The sequence below is a fragment of the Myxocyprinus asiaticus genome, chromosome 50 (assembly GCF_019703515.2).
Source record: "Myxocyprinus asiaticus isolate MX2 ecotype Aquarium Trade chromosome 50, UBuf_Myxa_2, whole genome shotgun sequence".
NCBI classification, from domain to species: domain Eukaryota; kingdom Metazoa; phylum Chordata; class Actinopteri; order Cypriniformes; family Catostomidae; genus Myxocyprinus; species Myxocyprinus asiaticus.
In genome coordinates this window covers 1,062,928-1,083,282 of record NC_059393.1, presented here as the reverse complement: position 1 = coordinate 1,083,282, position 20,355 = coordinate 1,062,928, and the positions used below count along the sequence as shown (strand labels likewise).

Below are 20,355 nucleotides of genomic sequence, written 5' to 3'. Positions count from 1 at the left end.
TGTGGGCATCATGTTTATCAGCATGCTGATGCACGAAAAATGAATGGATCCGCCACCCGGATTGAGGCGAGTCACTACGCCACCATGAGGACTTAGAGCGCATTGGGAATTGGGCATTCCAAATTTGAAAAAAAGAAAACCCCCCCAAAAAAAACAAAACCGGTTTCCATCAAAAAACGTAGAGGTTTCTTACCAGAGGCACTTTTGTTGGCGCTGTGCCCATGGAAGTGCCTCATGGAAATGCTGTTGTGTCGTGTGACATGGTGCACCAGAACTTTAACCCTTAAATGACAATGTAGAGTCTTGTAAACAGTATTCAGTCAGTTTAAATTGATTTAAATTATGTGTTGCGTATAGCAAAGCTATACGCAACACATAAGGATATGGACGTGGGGTCACACAAGGTTAAGTATTTTTCTTAGAATGAAAAGGATTATAACTTTTTTTTTTTTCCAATTTGGAATGTGCTTTTTAAGTCCTCATGGTCGTGTAGTGATTCGACCTCAGTCCGGGTGGCGGAGGACGAATCCCAGTTGCCTCCACGTCTGAGACCGTCAACCATCTTATCATCTTATTGGAATCATCTTATCACGTGGCTTGTTGAGCGCGTTTCCATGGAGACATAGCGCGTGGAGGCTTCACGCCATCCACCGCGGCAACCATGCTCAACTCGCCACGCGCCCCACTGAGAACGAACCACTTTATAGCGACCACGAGGAGTTTACCCCATGTGACTCTACCCTCCCTAGCAACCGGGCCAATTTGGTTGCTTAGGAGACCTGGCTGGAGTCACTCAGCATGCCCTGGGATTCCAACTAGCGAATTCCAGGGGTGGTAGCCAGCGTATTTTACCACTGAGCTACCCAGGCCCCGGATTATAACCCTTTTAAACATGTAACCACATTATGTTTGGAATCAAATTGACTCCTGTCAACTCCTTTTTTGCAGCTGATTCCTTGGATTCGTAAGGATGTGAACATTTGTCCTTCAACCCCTGCCTTGTGACATTAACCTCTTAAAGGCACAGTGTACTCCCTGTGTACTCCACCAATGCCGCAGTGTCACGCATATCAACCGGCTCCTTCATTTGCCAAATATTTATTGTCAGCATACATAGAAACAAGACTGTTATCAGACAGTTACAGGCTGGACTCCACCCTCTTCATGTGCCGAGAGAGCTGCCTGACAACTGCCACACCACTGAGACGAACGCTCGTGCCCAAACGCTGCCGTTTTCATCAGCTGATCTCTTGGTTTGACCGTTGACTTCCAAAATGAACCATATTGTTTCTCTTATTTCCAAATACAAATGTCCATTTATTTTAGTTTAATTGAAGGGAAAGCTCACCCAAAATTGATTGTGAATTGAACAAATGGGTGTTTTAGCATGCACTGGCTCTACATTAATGCAGAAATTTGAGATTGAAATGAAGGGGAATGACGTGGCCTTGGGCTTTTTATTGTGACAAGCACATATAGCCTGTGTTAAACTGCTCAGATGAGCTCTACTGTATGCATGGCTTCTGAAAACCATGTTTCATTACATTGGCACTAATTGTATCTCTGCCCTGTGTATGAATTAACAGGTGAGTATTACTTAATTAACTGTAAAACTACTGATGAATAGACTGAACCCTTTGGTTGTCTCGAGTGCTTTTTTTTTTTTTTGTGGGGGGGGGGGATCTTTATTTGAATTTGAATTTTTTATTTTTATTTTTTTTTTTTTTTAAACACATGGGATTTTTTTTTTTTTTTTTTTTTTTTTTTGTGATAATTAAAGACTATAATTGTCTCTCCCACAATACTGAATTAAAAATGAATTAAATTATTTTTCCCAATTCCACTGCTAAAATGAAATTATCATTAGTTATTCTGATGTTTTATCACTTTATAATCATGAATGTATTCACTTCTTACCAATAGCATTTCCTTCCAAATAAGAAATATGTTGCATAGAGAAAATTAAGTATATATATGTATAAAATTGTGACAACTTTCAGGACAGTTAAGCACATTTTCCTCAATTCTATACTGTATGCAAAAAAACAAAAAAAAAAGAATGAAAAAAATCTCTATTTAAAAACTATTTTGTGTAAATTGTAAAGTATTTTTATATCATGGTAGTATTTCTTGCATTGCCTTTAATACACAGTGTGATGGTGTGATTAAAAAAAACATATATTATTACACCAATTTTTACTAGAAATATGTGGAGGAATTACTGTAATAAGAATTTGGGTAGCACTTAATTTTACAGTACTGTTCTATATTTATGTCCTACATAATTACAACAACTACAGGAATTACCTAACCCCAACCCTAACCTTAACTCATATTAAGTACATGTAGTAACGTAATATTACTCAGTACTTTCATGGGTAAATTCACTGTAAGTGCACGTACTGTAAAATAAAGTGCAATCAAAATTTGTCATAAAAATAAAGTTACAATGAAACAAATCTTATTGGTCCTAAAAATAGGCTTAATTTTCTTTATGCAAAATATAATTTCTTCTTCATGTGATGGTGTGAAATATGGACAGTTCTGTGAGATTCGCCCATATAACGTGATTGCTTTTTGAAAAAGTTGCATTGCCTTTCATTTATATTTTCATTTTTATTATAATAAAAAAAAGAAACAAAAAAAAATGTGTATTACGGTAATAAGAATTCTAACGGTAAAATCAAAAATGTCTTTAGGTATTACGGTATTGAGAATTTTGGGGGAAATGTGCTTAATTGTCATGAAAATAATGTCACAAATATAATTTCTTCTTAATTTGATTTTGTGGTGAAATAACACAAGGATTGCTTTTTAAAACAGTGTTTCAGTTTGAATATATTTTTAAGACCCTTCTCTGGCTGATGAGTTTGTCCGCAACATGAAATGGCACAATCATTCATTTGAAATCTCAAAGTGTCTTTTTGACTGAGTCTTTTTGTTCCCATTGGTATGAAATAAATGACCAAGTCCTTGACTGAAGATGTTAGACAGATGTGTTGAATTCTCCTTACAGTCTCGAAGGGTTGTATATTGTTAATATCTGATGGTGTGTTGTACACTGGTGGAATGGAGATGAAATGTAAATTCAGTGTTATGGCAAGAATGGCAGGTGTCTGTAATATCCCATCGGTCATTGACATGGTCTGCACAGCACTGCGCTTGTACTGTCAAGTTAAATATATTTGTACATTAAACACGAATGATAAATGCTTAAACAAGTGCTTTGATTATATGATTATGTTGACCTTACATTTTTCTTTGTGTCAATTTAGGTAATTTGGTGACTTCTTTGTGTCCATTATTTTAACCTCGAGATGTGTGTTGTTTTTGTGCAGATTTGGCAACCATTAAAATATTGATATAAACTTGCTCTTTCAATTTGTCATTCAGGAATATCTTTAAAAACTTAAATGCATTTAAGATTCACCATGGCAACCATAGTTTGCCCCAAAATACTACAGTTATTGTTTACTACATTGCTACCACTGTAACAAAAGAGAAACTATATAAAATAACGAATTCTGAAAGCTTCTTACATGGTCCAACAATAATTTATTACAATACAATGAAACAATAACCAGAGGTGGGATCAAGTCATTGTTTTACAGGTCACAAGTCTCAAGTCAAGTCTCAAGTCAAGTTCCAAGACCTCAACTTTAAGCTTCAAGTCTTAAACAAGTTATTAGTGCTCTTTGCCCAAATTAGTGTCCGAGTATTAATTACTATATTAAATTAATATCAGGAAGGCTTTTAAAGTATGTTCATCACTTCCCAGTTCAATATCATTTGAGATATACTGTATATTTTCACTAAGGGCACCAATCTATCTCAGTTGAATTTGTCTGCCTAGGGATGTGCTTGAAAGTTACAAGGTTGTCTTAAAGGAATATTCTGGGTTCAATACAAGTTAAGCATAATGTCAACTGATTACCACAAAAATAATTTCGACTCGTCCCTCTTATTTAAAAAAAGCAGTAATTGAGGTTACAGTCAGGCACATACAATGGAAGTGAACGGGGTCAATTTTTGGAGGGATTAAACAGAAGAGTGAATCTTATAATTTTATAAAAGCACTACATTAATTATTCTGTTAAATCTCATGTATTATTTGAGCTGTAAAGTTGTTTAAATTGTCATTTTTATAGTCATGTTAGAGTTTTAGGGTTTGTTGAAATTACAGTACATCATCATGGCAATGAAGTTAAAATTGGCTATAACTTTACACAGAAAAGCTTAGTAAGTGATTTTATCACACTAAAATCATGTTAACCCACATATTGTTTATCTGGTGGCTATACTTTTGAAAGAGTGAGTATTTTAATGTTCAAAAATTGGCCCCCATTTACTTCCATTGTAAGTGCCTCACTGTAGAGTTGTGCTTTTTTTTAAACAAAAGGATGGACGAGTCAATATTATGCAACAAACTGCTGTCAATTGAGCTTAACTTGTATTGAACCTGGAATATTCCTTTAACAAGCACAAAAATGGCATTGTCACTTTAACAGAGCGTCTCACACACTGGTGCAGGTGCCCTGGTTTATTAACCAGAGAGAAGTTTCTCTCTCTCTCTTTTTTTAGCACATCGAGTTTTGCCTCGATATGGTCTGTCTTTTTTTGGGGGGGGGGGGTTGCGATATATCAAGATTCGATATATTGTCCCATCTCTAGTAGCTAGCTAGCTAACACAGTAAGTTAAATGCTACTGAACCTTAGCTGATGTGTAAAAGTTAACAATCCCAACATACCTCTGTCTGTGGGTTTTCAGATGCCTCACAAAATTGGACATTGTTGATAAAGCATCTGTAATTTTTGAACCACAGGTTCTACATGTTGCAATCCTTTTGTTGCCTTCGATATTATATTTATATCCAAATGAAATTACCTTTGGTATCATTTAAGCGATCCTTAAATTAGTGATCTTCAAACTTGATCCTACTCTGGTGGAAGTTGATTGGTTGGTTGTCTGACTGGTTGAATGTGGAGCATGAAAATACAGATTTGAAAATCAAATGAATTGTTTATTGGATAAAATGAATTGTTGATTTGCTGCACATTTTTAAATGTACAACTCTGATATTTGGTTTTAGAAGGTATCAAGTCTTTCCAAGTCTGAGGTCTCGAGTCCTAGTCAAGTCGCTGGTCATTGTTGTCAAAGTCTAAGTCTTCTTTGATTATGTCCAGTCGCAAGTCATCAAATTTATCACTCGAGTCCAAGTCATGCGACTCGAGTCCACAACCCTGACAATAACTGAAGTTACTATGATGTCACCCTGTCTACAAAACGGACGCAAGCCACTTGTCAAAAGCATATGGATGCTTCTGTCTCGTCGTGCCGACAACAGACGGATGTTCTGTTCTGTATCTGAGGTGCTGCAGAGCTACTCCAGACACTTTATTAACTCGTCCATCTTAAATAAAACGAATTTACAGGCCAAATATCATATTTGTGAGTTTATTTTGCCATTAATTTTATTTGATATATATTTAAATGATTCCTGTCCGTTAGATCAAAGCCAGTACGTGATGTGTCCAGAGATTATTTAGCAGAGAGCATTGACTTCTATTTAAATTAATGGGCGACACTGGAACTCAGACAAGAAGCTCTAGCCTCTAGCACCCAACGGTCAATGGATGTAGAAAGGAAGTCCCGCCTTACAGCTAAAAAAGCCAATCACCTTTTATATACAGACATTGCCTGTCAATTAACTTGTATAGATAATGTTGTCAATCAACATTAGTTAACCAAGCTGGGAAAATTGCGTGTTTTAGTGTGATCTAAGGTAAATAAGCACAATCCATTATACTACCATTGTCAGATTTTACTGCTGATTTGAAATATGTTCTTTGATCTTAATCTTGACCGACCGTTTTGGAGATTTTGGTGTTCCCAAATTGAAGTAGAAAGGAGCTGCACTGCCACCTTGGCAGGGTTAGTAGGGTTACTTTTGAAATGTATTCCACTACAGATTACAGAATACATGCTGTAAAATGTCATTTGTAACGTATTCTGTTAGATTACTCAAGGTCAGTAACGTATTCGAAATACTTTGGATTACTTCTTCAGCACTGGTAGATTTTTTCACTTGTTTTGACTATAAAAACTCTGCCAGTACAGTAAGACAAAATACACATGTTAAAAATACATTCTCTGAAAAACCTAAATATCTTATGCAGTGTTGTTTCTAAAACAAGTTCAATCAAATTTATCTTGTTTTAAGGATTTGTTTTTATATTTGTACAGGAATTATTTTCAAGTATATGATTTTTGCCCTAATATCAAAGGTCTTATTAGAAAAAAAGAAATTATGATCCAACGTGAATTTTCTTGATAAAAATATGATCGTGTCTGGTAACATGCATGTTAAATGGCTAGAAATAGCATTTTAGCTTAGCGTAAAGCTGACAATTTATACAAGGTTTATTTCTGTTTCTTCTGCTCCAAACTTACTTCAAACTTACTTCTCTGTCTGCTCGTATGAATGTAGCACATCATAAGAAAGTGTTTCACCGCTGTTCAAATGCACTTTGGATCACATAATTTATAAGTATAAATGTTTTCCATCTGAAAGGACTAACTATTAAATGAAACAAATGACAATAAAATGCAAAGTAATCTCTTCAGTAATCAAAATAATTTTTGAATGTAACTGTATTCTAAATACCAATGATTTAAATTGTAACTGTAGTGGAATACACTTACTTATATTTTGTATTTTAAATACGTAATCCTGTTACATGTATTTCGTTACTCCCCAACCCTGACTGTAGGCATGGCTTGACGCGACGCTCCGCAACTGACAGCACTTTTGGTTAAAATGGGAGCATGTCCAGTGTAGATGAGTGTTTGAAATTACAGTACTGGTATATATACACTGGCGGCCAGAAGTTTGGAATAATGTACAGATTTTGCTGTTTCAGAAGGAAATCGGTACTTTTATTCACCAAAGTGGCATTCAACTGATCACAAAGTATAGTCAGGACATTACTGATGTAAAAAACAGCACCATCACTATTTGAAAAAAATCATTTTTGATCAAATCTAGACAGGCCCCATTTCCAGCAGCCATCACTCCAACACCTTATCCTTGAGTAATCATGCTAAACTGCTAATTTGGTACTAGAAAATCACTTGCCATTATATTAATCACAGTTGAAAGCTATTTGGTTCATTAAATGAAGCTTAACATTGTCTTTGTGTTTGTTTATGAGTTGTCACAGTATGCAATAGACTGACATGTCTTAAGGTCAATATTAGGTCAAAAATGGCAAAAAAGAAACAGCTTTGTCTAGAAACTCATCAGTCAATCATTGTTTTGAGGAAGATTTCATACAGAGGTGTACACTACAGTCTTCAAAGACAAAGGACAACTGGCTCTAACAGGACAGAAAGAGATGTGGAAGGCCAGATGTACAACTAAACAAGAGGATAAGTACATCAGAGTCTCTAGTTTGAGAAATAGACGCCTCACATGTCCTCAGCTGACAGCTTCATTGAATTCTACCCGCTCAACACCAGTTTCATGTACAACAGTAAAGAGAAGACTCAGGGGTGCAGGCCTTATGGGAAGAATTGCAAAGAAAAAGCCACTTTTGAAACAGAAAAACAAAAAGAAAATGTTAGAGTGGGCAAAGAAACACGGACATTGGACAACAGATAATTGGAAAAGAGTGTTATGGATCTTAACCCCATTGAGCTTTTGTGGGATCAGCTAGACTGTAAGGTGCGTGAGAAGTGCCTGACAAGACAGCCACATCTATGTCAAGTGCTACAGGAAGTGTGTGGTGAAATGTCACGAGTATCTGGACAAACTGACAGCTAGAATGCCAAGGATCTGTGAAGCTGTCATTGCTGCACATGGAGGATTTTTTTGATGAGAACTCTTCAAGAAGTTCTGTTTTTTTTTTTTTTTTTTTATTGTAATATATATTTTTCATGTTATTAATGTCCTGACTATATTTGTGATCAGTTGAATACCACTTTGGTGAATAAAAGCACCAGTTTCTTTCCATAAGAGCAAAATCTGTACATTATTCCAAACTTTTAGCCGCGAGTGTGTGTGTGTGTGTGCTGTCGCTAGTTTTAATTATTAGTAGTAGTAGTAGTAATAGTACACAGTTCCACCGTTTTAATGGCTTTCTTGTTAGAACTGATCTTAATGAAATCTATATAATTTCCCATTTCCTTAAGCACAACAGAGAAAAGAGGCTTCAGGTTGTTAAATTTACATCTACAGTATGTATATGAAATGTAAGTAATATAAGGATAATTTTCAATACTCTTATCACTATTTTACCAAAAAAATATATTTGCATAACACAATTAAAGCCAATAAACAGATTGTCAATAATCTAGCCGCAACCAGCTGAAAGAGAATATAATCTTGATCCATCTAACACATACAGTGACATCATTGCATTGAAGGAAAGGAAAACCTTTTTTTTTTTCTTTTTTTTTTTTTACTTTAAGCGATTACATATTAAAAAAAAAAAAATTGTTTTTTTAATTATGAGCAAATCTGACGCTAAACTTTGATGATGGTTAAGCACAGACATATGTATATTGCATGGCAGAAAGTGTCAGACAGGAATTGGAAGGAGGAGAAATAAGGATTTGATTCACTGGCTTTTTTTCTGGCTGTATCTCAAATCACTTGGGCACCAAAAATTACTGTCGTGAGACACATAAGTTTTCTCCACCAGGGGCGCTTGGCGGCTCAAAGCACGGAATCTTCCATTGGGCCCCATTCAAATCTCACGACGTTTCATAATTATTATTATTATTATTATTGTTATTATTATTATTATTATTATTATTATTATTGGAGACGTTTTTACACTGGAAAGCATAATTTTTTTAAACCATTATAGCCAATAATTGGATTCCTGACATGAAAAATTAATCCGCCCATTAGCTTCTAGAAAATTATTAAAGAATATATTTTCTCATCCTGTAATCACAAAGGACTGTAATTGGTTAATCCTGACAAACGCTGAGAAAAGGAACACAAACCACATGACATTGCAGTCTATCTACTGCTTCATGATAATAATTTTAATAATTTTCTTAAATGCAATGTATTTTGAAAAATTAATACCCATTTGAAAGTGTAAAATAGGAAATGTTAAAGAAATATATTTGTCCTTTTTTCCAAGACACGTATTTCAGTGAAATCTGACAGAAGTGATATTTTATGTACACAATATACAGTGCCGCAAAGATCCTCCCATTGCAGAGTTAGCCGTCATGCTAACTGCCATTCTACTCAATTATTCCAGTTTCTAAATGCAGTCTAGACAGACAGCTCACTATATTTTGGAACACAGCCTGTCTTTGCTTCTCATCTGCACTCATTAGATCAGTTCACTCTCTATTACTGCAGGAACTACAGACTTTAAAAATCCTTTCTACAGCTACAAGTCCAACTGACGCGACTTCAGCGCTCATATGTGGAGTTTATTTGGGAATCTCGAGTGATTTGAGCAGAAGTTTGAGTTGTTTTTAAGTTTTTACAGGCGCTAATGTTAGCCTGTTAGCTCTTATTCTTTCCCTATAAACCTCTGATCAAATCAACATGAAGATCACTGTGGATTTTGAAGAATGTCTTAAAGATTCACCTAGATTCAGGTGAGAAAGACATATTTAAACTTATAAACATGTCATATGCTTGTGATTGTTGTGGTGAAGGAGTTTTAAGTGGCTGTCCATAGTGAATTTTGGATTATACCAGTAACATTCAGCATAAACACATATACACTAAACAAATTGATACTGATTATGTACTAATTGATGTAATAGTTAATGTGATCATAAATGCTGTTGGCATTGTTTTGATGGGTTGGATTTGTATTTGTCTTGGTGTCCATTATGACATTATGATCTATATATTTGCCTTTACAGAAAAGTACTGTGATGGTAACAAATGGTAATACAACTGAACTGAATGATTACCAGATTTAAATAGCATGGCATTTACATTGCACTCAATGGTACTGCTATTACCATGATACTTTTGCATACAACTTTTATCTGTCATATGATTATATCCTCATAACGTCCTGGTTACTTTCGTAACCTCCGTTCCCTGATGGAGGGAACGAGACGTTGTGTCGATGTAGTGACACTAGCGGTCACTCTTGGGAGCCCCAAACACCTCTGCTTTTTGAAAAAAGGCCAGTGGGAATTGGCGAGTGGAATTTGCATGCCATTACCCCGGACATACGGGTGTAAAAGGAGCTGGTATGCAACCACTCATTCAGGTTTTGTGCTGAGGAGCCGAGACAAGGTCCCGGCCATTTCAGCGGGTAGTTCAGTGTTGTGGCAAGAGGGACACAACGTCTCATTCCCTCCATCAGGGAACGGAGGTTATGAAAGTAACCAGGATGTTCCCTATCTGTCACTCACTCAACGTTGTGTTGATGTAGTGACACTAGGGGTCCCTATACAAAATGCCACAACTAGCTGAACTGTGTTAGATGGACTGGCGGTGCGAGACGGGCAGACCGCAGTGTGCCAGCGCACCAGGCCGTCACATAACCTCCCCCAACACTCTTATGAACATCGAATGGTCCTTTGGGAACAAGTCGACTGCCCAAAAAATAGGGACAAGCTAGCCCAGCCGTGGCCTCTTTTCCTCTTTTTTTAAAAAAAGAGGGGACTTTGTTAACCGACTGGGGGCCATAAATGTTTACGTCGGGGGGGTGTCACTCCCAAGGGGAAGACACCGCTGAGACCACACCCCACCCAGAGAAGGGGGGGGGGGGTATTTTGAGTGGAAATACATCACATGGTCTTACCAAGTCTTGTCAGAAGTATGTCATGTGGAGAAGTCGCAATGTAGGTCCTACTCGAGGGGTAAGGAGTTTCTAGAAACATGGTGACCAGGGGCAGAGAGGCCTCTGCCCAAGGAAGACGCAGTTTACCGACAGGGAAACAATTTAGCGGAAGATATATCACATGGGGTCTCAGGATCACGTGAGAGTAACCCGGACCGAACTCCAGGCACGATTTTCTGACAGAGAATGCCTGCAGGTCCCCTACCCTCTTGATGGAAGTGAGCGCATTCAGGAGGGCAGTCTTCAAAGAGAGTGCCTTAAGCTCGACTGACTCCAGGGGCTCAAAGGGAGCTCCCCGTAGACCCCGAAGGGCTACAGAGAGGTCCCACGAGGGGATGAGGCACGGTCTGGAGGAATTCAACCTCCTAGCGCCTCTCAGGAACCTGATGATCAAGTCGTGCTTCCCCAAATACTTACCATCCACTGCATCGTGATGTGCCGAAATGGCAGCTACATACAACTTCAAGGTGGAGGGGGACAGCCGCCCCTCCAGCCTCTCCTGCAGGAAGGAAAGCACAGATCCGACTGCGCATCTCTGGGGGTCTTCACATCGGGAAGAACACCAATTAGCGAACAGACGCCACTTCAAGGCATACAGGCGCCTCATAGAGGGAGCCCTAGCCTGAGTGATCATTTCTACCACCGCGGGTGGTAGGCCACTTAGGTCTTCTGCGTCCCATCCAAGGGCCAGACGTGGAGATTCCAGAGGTCTGGTCGCGGGTGCCAGATGGTGCCCCATCCCTGAGAAAGAAGGTCCTTCCTCAGGGGAATTCGCCGGGGGGGGGGGGCTGTCACGAGGAACGTGAGGTCCGAGAACCATGTCTGGGTGGGCCAGTAGGGTGCTACTAGGACGACCTGCTCCTCGTCCTCCCTGACCTTGCACAGGGTCTGTGCAAGTAGGCCCACTGGGGGAAACGCATATTTGCATAGTCCCGGGGGCCAGCTGTGTGCCAGCATGTCTATACTGAGGGGTACCTCGGTCAGGGTGTACCAAAGCGGGCAGTGGGAGGATTCCCGGGAAGCAAACAGGTCTACCTGTGCTCGACCAAATCGACTCCAAATCAGCTGGACCACCTGGTGGAGTCTCCACTCTCTCCTGAGCATAACCTGTCGTGACAGCATGTCCGCTGCGGTGTTGAGGTCGCCCAGAATGTGAGTGGCTCATAGCGACTTGAGGCGCTGCTGACTCCAGAGGAGGAGATGGCGGGCGAGTTGTGACATGCAACGGGAGCGTAGACCGCCTTGGCGGTTGATGTATGCTACTGTCGCCGTGTTGTCTGTCCGAACTAACACGTGCTTGCCCTGGATCAACGGCCGGAACCTCCGCAGGGCGAGCAGTACTGCCAACAACTCAAGGGAGTTGATGTGCCAATGCAGCCGCGGGCCAGTCCAAGAGCTGGCGGCTGTGTGCCTGTTGCATACGGTGCCCCAGCCCCTCTTGGAGGCATCCGTCATAACCACGATGCACCTGGAGACCTGCTCTAGGGGAACCCCTGCCCATGGAAATTCAAGGTCGGACCAAGGGCTGAAGAAGCGGCAACAGATCGGCGTGACGACCACGCAATGTGTCCCGCGGCACCATGCCCATCTCGGGACTCGAGTCTGAAGCCAGTGCTGAAGCGGTATCATATGCATCAACCAGAGTGGCCACCGCTGAGGATGCCATATGCTCCAGGAGCCTCTGAAAATGTTTCAGTGGAACCGCTGTCTTCTGTCTGAACGACTTCAGACAGTTCAGCACCGACTGTGCGTGCTCGTTCGTGAGGCGTGCCGTCATTGAGACCAACTCCAAGCCGAGAAAATAAATGTTCTGAACAGGGGAGAGCTTGCTGTTTTCCCAGTTGACACGAAGCCCCAGTCGGCTGAGGTGCATGAGCACCAGGTCCCTATGCGCACAACACATCCCGAGAGTGAGCTAGGATTAGCCAGTCATTGAGATAGAGTATGCGGACGCCCACTTCCCTTAGCCGGGCAAGGGCTGCCTCTGCGACCTTCGTGAAGATGCGAGGGGACAGGGACAGGCCGAAGGGGAGGACCTAGTACGCCCGGCCCTCGAAAGCAAACCGCAGGAAGGGTCTGTGTCAAGGTAAGACCGAGACGTGGAAGTACGCGTCCTTCAGGTCTACCGCCACGAACCAATCAAAATGCGTTTTTGCATCAGCATCTTGAACGGGAGTCTGTGCAAGGCCCGGTTCAGTACTCGCAGGTCCAAGATTGGCCACAACCCACTGCCTTCGGTACAATGAAGTAGGGGCTGTAAAACCCCTTCTTCATCTCGGCTGGAGGGACAGGCTCTATCGCACCATAGAAGGGTAGCGATCTCTGCACGCAAGGTAGCAGCGTTCTCGCCCTTCACCGAGGTAAAATGGACGCCGCTGAACCTGGGCGGGTGCCTGGCGAACTGAATCGCGTAGCCGAGTCGGACGGTCAGCCATCGCGATGGATTGGAAAGCGCGAACCACGTGTCCAAACTCCGGGCGAGGGGGACCAAGGGGACAGTCACGTCGGACGTATCGGCGGGTGGGGCCTCGCGGCGGGGTGGAGCCCGAGGTGCCATGTCGAGGGGGCTCGAACCCCGTGGCCGTGCTGAGTCCAGAGACATCAAAGCACTTACTTGGCTCCTGATGCCCACCATAAGATTGGTCGAGGAGGGGGGAGGAGGAATATCGTCCCCATAGTCCATCGGAACCAATCCGGTGTGGGCATGTTTGTGCCACAGCTGGGCACAGGGGGTTCAGGGGAGAGTGGAGGGTTCCACTCTAGCTCGACACTCGCGGCTGCCCCGGAAAACATGTCCGTCATCTCGTTGGCCTGAGACTGGAGGAAGCCCAGCCGAAGCCTCCGCATCAGAGTGGACAAGCCTGCTCTCCAATGCTGCGCTCGATAACTCATTGTCTTCCCGGGCCCCGAATAAGAGGTCGAACTCGCCCTGAGATGAGCCGGCGGTCTCATCCAAGAGCCCGACCGGTGCAGGTGAGCGTGCTGAGGAATGACACACAAACGGAAAAGACGTTCCGTGTGTGCCGCTGTTTTAGAATTGAAATATACTCTTTTAGAATATACTCTCTTGTTCTGCCGAAGCGCCAGGGGCGTTCTCTGCACTCCATGGGTGCAGAGGGGGAGAAGCTGCTGAAATGCACCATAAATCCGGCAGTTTGAGGTGATCTGAATGAGTGGTTTCTTTCTTTCCTGTATGTCCGGGGGAGTGGCATGCAAATTCCACTCGCCAATTCCCATTGGTCTTTTTTCAAAAAGCAGAGGTGTTTGGGGCACCCAAGAGTGACCCCTATTGTCACTACATCGACGCAACGTCGAGTGAGTGACAGATAGGGAACAGAATAATGCAAAGTTAATGAAGATGATTGAAAATGCATTTTAAAGGTCGCCGGTATATCAGCTATACAGATTATTTTCTAACAAGAATACTTGTATGTTGACGTGTTTAGATTCATAACAGTTCTGAGACTTGTCTTATAGTTGTGTTGCCAAATGTGAAGGTGTTTCAACTTGGTTTCAACTGATTTCTCATTACTGTTGATGTGTGGTGTTTTGGTTTAGTGGTTAAAGACCCAAATTTCAGTCTTTAGTCACTGAAAATCTTCACATGAAAAACTTCCGCTGTAGCTCTCAAAGCTCATTTGTGCTGATGTTCGACTTCGAAATAGCACCTTTAGAGGCATCATGTCCGGTTCAGTGTTGGGCAAGTTACTCAAGGAAAGTAATCCACTACAAATGACTATCACTTATCTGAAATGGTAATAAGATTACTGATTACCTAATGGGAAAAGTAATCACAATACAAATTACTTTTAAGTTACTTTCTAAAACACTATTTTATTCTACTTTTTAAATTAAAAGTACAGTATTTAGGTAACTGTAACTGAACTAAAAGTAATTAGATTGCACCCAACACTGAATATCATTAACAGCAAATGCAGTTGGTTCTCGTGTGTCGTGATCTATTACAATTTTAGAGCTGCGGGGGAAAGATTTTAGTAAAACATTTATTTTATACAGTGCCTGTTCCTCTCATACATCTACATTATGGCTTCAGAAGACTTGGAATATCACACACAAGTTATATTGACCCCCCTCGCCCAAATAAACTGAATTTTGTTGGGGAACAAAGATACTGTCTTTCCCAGGGATCACAAACATTTTTGTCTTTGTTCCAAATTGCATATTGACTAGATATAATAAATACGGTTTTACCATAAGTTACATATCCATAAATGTGAGGCGCTTCATCATTTGATCCGGAAGAACTGTTTAGTGAAACACGATCGTAGTCTCAGCCTTCAAATTGTCAATTTTACTACGAAATTCAAACAATAAATGTTGTTTTGATGCACCTTAATGCTGTGTGTGTCAGATCGCGGCTGCCCCATTCAAAGCGCTCTCTCTCCAAAGTATATGAAAAAAAATGAGCGAACATCAGAGGGTATGTTGAAAGATATTGAATAAATTACTGAAATGTGTCACAGAGACATTGGGAAAATGAATGGAAAATACCTTGTGGTTTTCCGCGGGCGCTCAAGCCCCGGAGCTCTCACAAGATTGGTGCCTTTGCACGCACGTGCACACACACACACACACACACACACACTCAATTTACACTTTGTCCATTGCCTCAGTGAAACCAAATTCAAAACAACTGTCCAAATAAATCATAATTTTCTTTTGACCACATATGTTTTTCTCTTCTCCCTGATGCTTTGCCATGGTTGTTCATTTGATTTGGCTAGCTAGCTTGTTTATCGTTGCCCAGTATTGTTCATAGAACAAGCAATTTTGCCGTCCTTACCCACTCTCTCACGAGATGCACACCTTTGTTAGACATAAAGGCTATGTTGCCTTTTCAATCAACATCTCATAAACAATAAAATATTATTAAACTACTCAGAATGGCCCTATTTGATTGTTTTATTACAAAAATAATTTGAACTTTTTCCACACATTCCATTTGTTTTCTTCATGTAACCCTCAAAATAAAGAGAGCTTGGCGACCCCTCATGAAGCTCTGGGGACCCCTGGTGGGGGTTGTGACCCCCAGGTTGGGAATCTCTGCTTTATTTCTTGATTGATGATTAAGCTGTCACGCATAACCACAAACTACACTGCCTGGCCAAAAAAATAAAATTGCGTACATTAATATTTGTTGTACCGCCTTTTGCTTAGATTACGGCACGCATTCGTCGTGGCATTGTTTCGACAACCTTATGCAACGTCACAATATTTATTTCCATCCAGAGTAGGGCTGGGCGATATAGCTTCAGAATTTATATCTCGATAAGCAAATTGACGATATTCGATATATATCTTTATAATTATGTTTTTGCTCTGAAATAGCTTAAGTGTTTTTTTTTTTGTTTGTTTTTTTTTTAAATCAGAGGAACCATAATTTCATCTAAACAGCCATTGTAGCCATGTAGAATAAATATTTCAAAGGCATTAGAAAAAAATCTATTTAAAAATGATGAAGGCATGTTTCCCACAGTTTTTCTTTAAATTAACACAAGGGAGTGGAAAATGTAATAATTTTCATTGATTTGCACATTTATACTTATTCTTAACATACAATAATGTATGGAAGTTTAATTCAAGTCTTATTTACCTTCATATATTTTTACTAAAAAAAATTCTTTGTGAATGAACAAGACTACTTCACTTATTTTTTGGAAACCAGATGAATATTGCATAGTACTAAATTATTACTGTGGGACCAAGTCAAGTTTATTATTATATTATAATACTGAATTATTATTATTTTCAGGATAAGATTTTTTAAAGATAAATTAATATATATTTCTGTCCTATTTACTTCACCCTATTTGGGGTTTTTATTTTGACACTACATGCAGTTGTGTATATTTCACCTTCACCAAGATCTTTTATTATGAAATGGAAAATGCAATGTTGGTTTGACAGTTATGAGTTTCACTTCTTGTGAACCGCTGTCAAACTCTACTGTTCCACGTATGTGGATTTGTATAATAACTTTATAGTTTGGAATTGCATGAATGCATGAACCTGCAGTACTCCACAATGCAGGTGAACTGCGCTAAAAACACGAGCCCCCGCTGCCCCCCCTGCGCGTGCACAAAGATCAGTGTGTCGCCATTCAGAAGCACACACACAGACCATGTTTATCTTTGTCTTTAATCGCAGTCTTTGGCAGTTAAATAATTGCAAATGATCATATCTCCATTTTGATGTTGTTTTAATTATACAGCCCTGAAGGATCATGAAATTAGTCTACTGATGCACTCTATGAAACTTAATGGCCAAATAAAAGGCTCATTAAAATCATGATATTGTTGAATTTTACTTTGTCAGCAAAATCACCGCGATTTATATCATGGGTATTTGATGTATCGCCCAGCCCTAGACCAGAGTTGCATTAATTTTTGCATTCAAGCTTTGGATAGCGTGTGTTGTATTGTTTCAATCACTTGAACAGTAGTACACCTAGACCACTGCATTTAAAATGGATGAGACTCTTGCTTCCACTGCCAAAACTAAAATCTGAAATATATGTGCACTTTGGCTTTTTGCCTGAACCTGGCAGTTCGGAATAACAAATGACTCACGTGATATCCAATAATGCAAAACTAAAGTAGCCTACTGCGTAACACCACAAACATCCACCTATCAGTACATATGTAAAGATAAAGCCTATGATATGTGCTTCTTTTACCCCTAACCAGGGTATGAAATTAACCAAAAGGCAGGTACTTTTGGAGCAGTGGCTTCAAGTAGCTCATCTTCCCAAGAAGTTCTCGCTGCGGACTGTAGCGCGATGACGTAGTGGATTTAATCCATTACATATTAGATTTCCATGGCATATTGGATTTTTTTAATGTGCACACCAGTTGCATATTATTAGGGATGTCCCGATACTGGTATCGGTATCGGGTCCAATACCGCGCTCATGTACTGGTGCTCGTAAAAATGCTCCGATACCAAAAAACAATACCATCTGATGTACGAATGTCATTAGGTAAACATTCATCCCACAAATTAAAATCACGTTATGTCCTTGTGAGATTATTTAACAGCAAAAGCTTTGATTTAATGAGATAAATATATAGTTTACATGTAATTCAAATGTGAGCGCTTGTGAATGTGTTGAGACAGTGTTGTGCTGACGTCAGCAGCTCATGCCTTTTATGGCTCCTCCAAGGTTCATATAGGGAAAACACCTTCATGAGCATTGCGCGCTCTGTTTGTAGCAGATGACAGTAAACAGAGTGCAAATTTATGTTGTAGCGTGAAGCACATACAGAGTACATACTTATTTAATTAAACAACAGTCTTTTGCGGTTTAATAATCACTTTGAGTCACTTAGCGACACTCTTTTCCAGAGTGGGATTCTTCCATCAAAACGCCAGAGCTGCTTGTTCAAAACAACACAGAAAGTCAAAATTAAAGGTAAATTTATAGGAAAAAAGTATGACAGAAATATATCACTTCTGTAAAGTTATGTAATAGTCGCTGTAATACTACTACTACTACTACTACTATTAATAATAATAATAATAAATGTTGTATTTTGGATTGTGCTGTGAGATTCTGTATATAAGCACTTAATTTGATAAAAAGTAATACAATATTATGTTGAAAATGCATTGTTATATTTTCATTTGATTAAAGTTTTAATTAATTAATTTGTTTAAACACTTTGTTAAAATTTTTGATGCTAAAATGTAAATAAACTGTTGATATGGAATTTAGGGTATCGGACACAGTATCTGTGAGTACCAAAAATGAAGTATCGGAACTTGTACTTGTTCTCAAAAAATGGTATCAGGACATCCCTACATATTATATCAGATTCTCTTTACAACTTGTAACACATATAATATTGTTTTGTGTTATCTGTATGGTATGTGCATTATCTAACCCTTACATTTTAAACAGCACAACAAGCACTAATAAAAATGTGTGTAGTAGATTTTTATTTCCAAAACAAAGCTAAGATTTTAATCCTAAATAAAATGAAAGAAGGAATGGGGCTGTATTTGTTCTTGAAACAGTACAATACATACTGTACTTATCATAGTCATCATCCGTTTCAAATGAATTCATTCAAAATATTCAGCAGTAAGACCTCTTATATTGTTCAGAAGACTAAAATCCTTGATGCTCAACAGTTGTTAGTATGCCATACTATGCTATTAATATACCTATATATAAAAAAAATGTAATAAGGAAATGCAATCATTATTGCACTCTTTCACTCTTTATTTACACATAACACTACATAATGTGCACACTGGATAAAATATTTGCATTAAAAACATCCAGTATATCACGGCTCCGAACATTCCGTGCATTTGCATTAAAACATCCACTACGTTGTGAACATCAATTACGTAGCAGATTAAATCCACTACGTCATCGCGCTACAGTCCGCAGCGAGGACAGTCTTCATCTTCCCACCAACCTTTACTTTTTGGACCCCGCTCACACCTGTATTTAATAGGGACGTGCCAAATGACTAATTTCACTGACGTTTAACCAAAAATTTGGCGTCAACTTGTCTAAAAAGTAAGAAACCTGCAGAAAACAGTCCAAAAACATTGTGTTTATGCAACCCATTTAAAACACTTAATCTATTCTGAATCCGATGCTAAATTCCACTGAAATGAGGCATTTATCTACAACGTCCTCGCCTTGCATTATGATCATTGTACATTAAATATAGAACATGACACGCATTCACTGAATCAACGTTAGTTTATACAGGCATTTTTATTGAAAACAACTGAATGAATAGTGCAGGACCTGTAGACGAATCCTAATAGCCTGTTCTAAACGGAATTCACCAAGTAAAAGTTACTTAACATATTAAAACAGTATTTTCAACATTGTTGAAAGTAATTAACAGGTAGACTAATCCAAATCTATGAGAGAAACTAAATGCGCTGAAAAGTTGAGCGTATTTCACGACGTGCAGTCGTGCATGAACCATTGATCTAATATGACATCTGTTCAATAAAGAACATTAACCAATAACAGTTATGATAGAAAAATAAAATAGATATAGGATAGAAAATATAGGCCTGTGATGTAGCATACAATAAACCTAAAGTATTCTAAACATGACGTGCACACACAATAAAAGATAGTTGAACACGTTAAGCATCATTGAATATAGCCTTCTTAATCAGCAGAATAAAAAATGCCATTCCTTGCCTAAAACAGTCATATTCTAGGCTACTTGATCAAAAACATAATTTTTTTTTTATGAGCAAAATTAACACATCAACAAATATTATTATAAACTTGTATATTTGTATAAAAATATAAAGCCAAGCGTAAATGTGTAAAAAAAAAATTCAACAATTTAATGGGGAAAATTTTACCCAACTGGTAATTCCAATGTTGACTAACAGCATCAGAACTGTTTAGTTGACCAGTCGACTAGTCTCACACATCCCTAGTATTTAGTACTGTCCACTTGAGATCTCCTGAGACAAATGTTAATACCAGGTCTAAACAGGACAAGAGTGACA

General features: G+C 39.3%; 2 protein-coding genes across 13 annotated transcripts in view; both read left to right on the top strand.

Annotated features, from left to right (window-relative positions):
- The window catches only part of LOC127438733 (protein phosphatase inhibitor 2-like), a 29,920-nt gene extending 26,552 nt beyond the window's left edge, over positions 1 to 3,368 (top strand). The window contains exon 6 of the mRNA XM_051694557.1: positions 949 to 3,368. Within this exon, the coding sequence (XP_051550517.1) occupies positions 949 to 968 (20 nt within the window). The 3' untranslated portion in view covers positions 969 to 3,368. The remainder of the gene's footprint in view (positions 1 to 948) is intronic.
- Positions 3,369 to 9,305: 5,937 nt separating this feature from the next.
- Positions 9,306 to 20,355, top strand: part of LOC127438686 (arf-GAP with coiled-coil, ANK repeat and PH domain-containing protein 2-like) — a 100,327-nt gene continuing 89,277 nt past the window's right edge. For 5 of the 12 annotated variants that reach the window (XR_007896794.1, XR_007896792.1, XR_007896791.1 and 2 more), the window contains exon 1: positions 9,307 to 9,628. Coding sequence is in view for 4 of the 12 variants with exons in the window: in XM_051694453.1 (XP_051550413.1) it covers positions 9,576 to 9,628 (53 nt within the window). In the remaining 8 variants the exon portion in view is untranslated. Of the gene's footprint in view, positions 9,629 to 20,355 lie in introns of all 12 variants that reach the window. The other 7 variants (XR_007896796.1, XR_007896793.1, XM_051694455.1 and 4 more) reach the window with 3 other exon arrangements.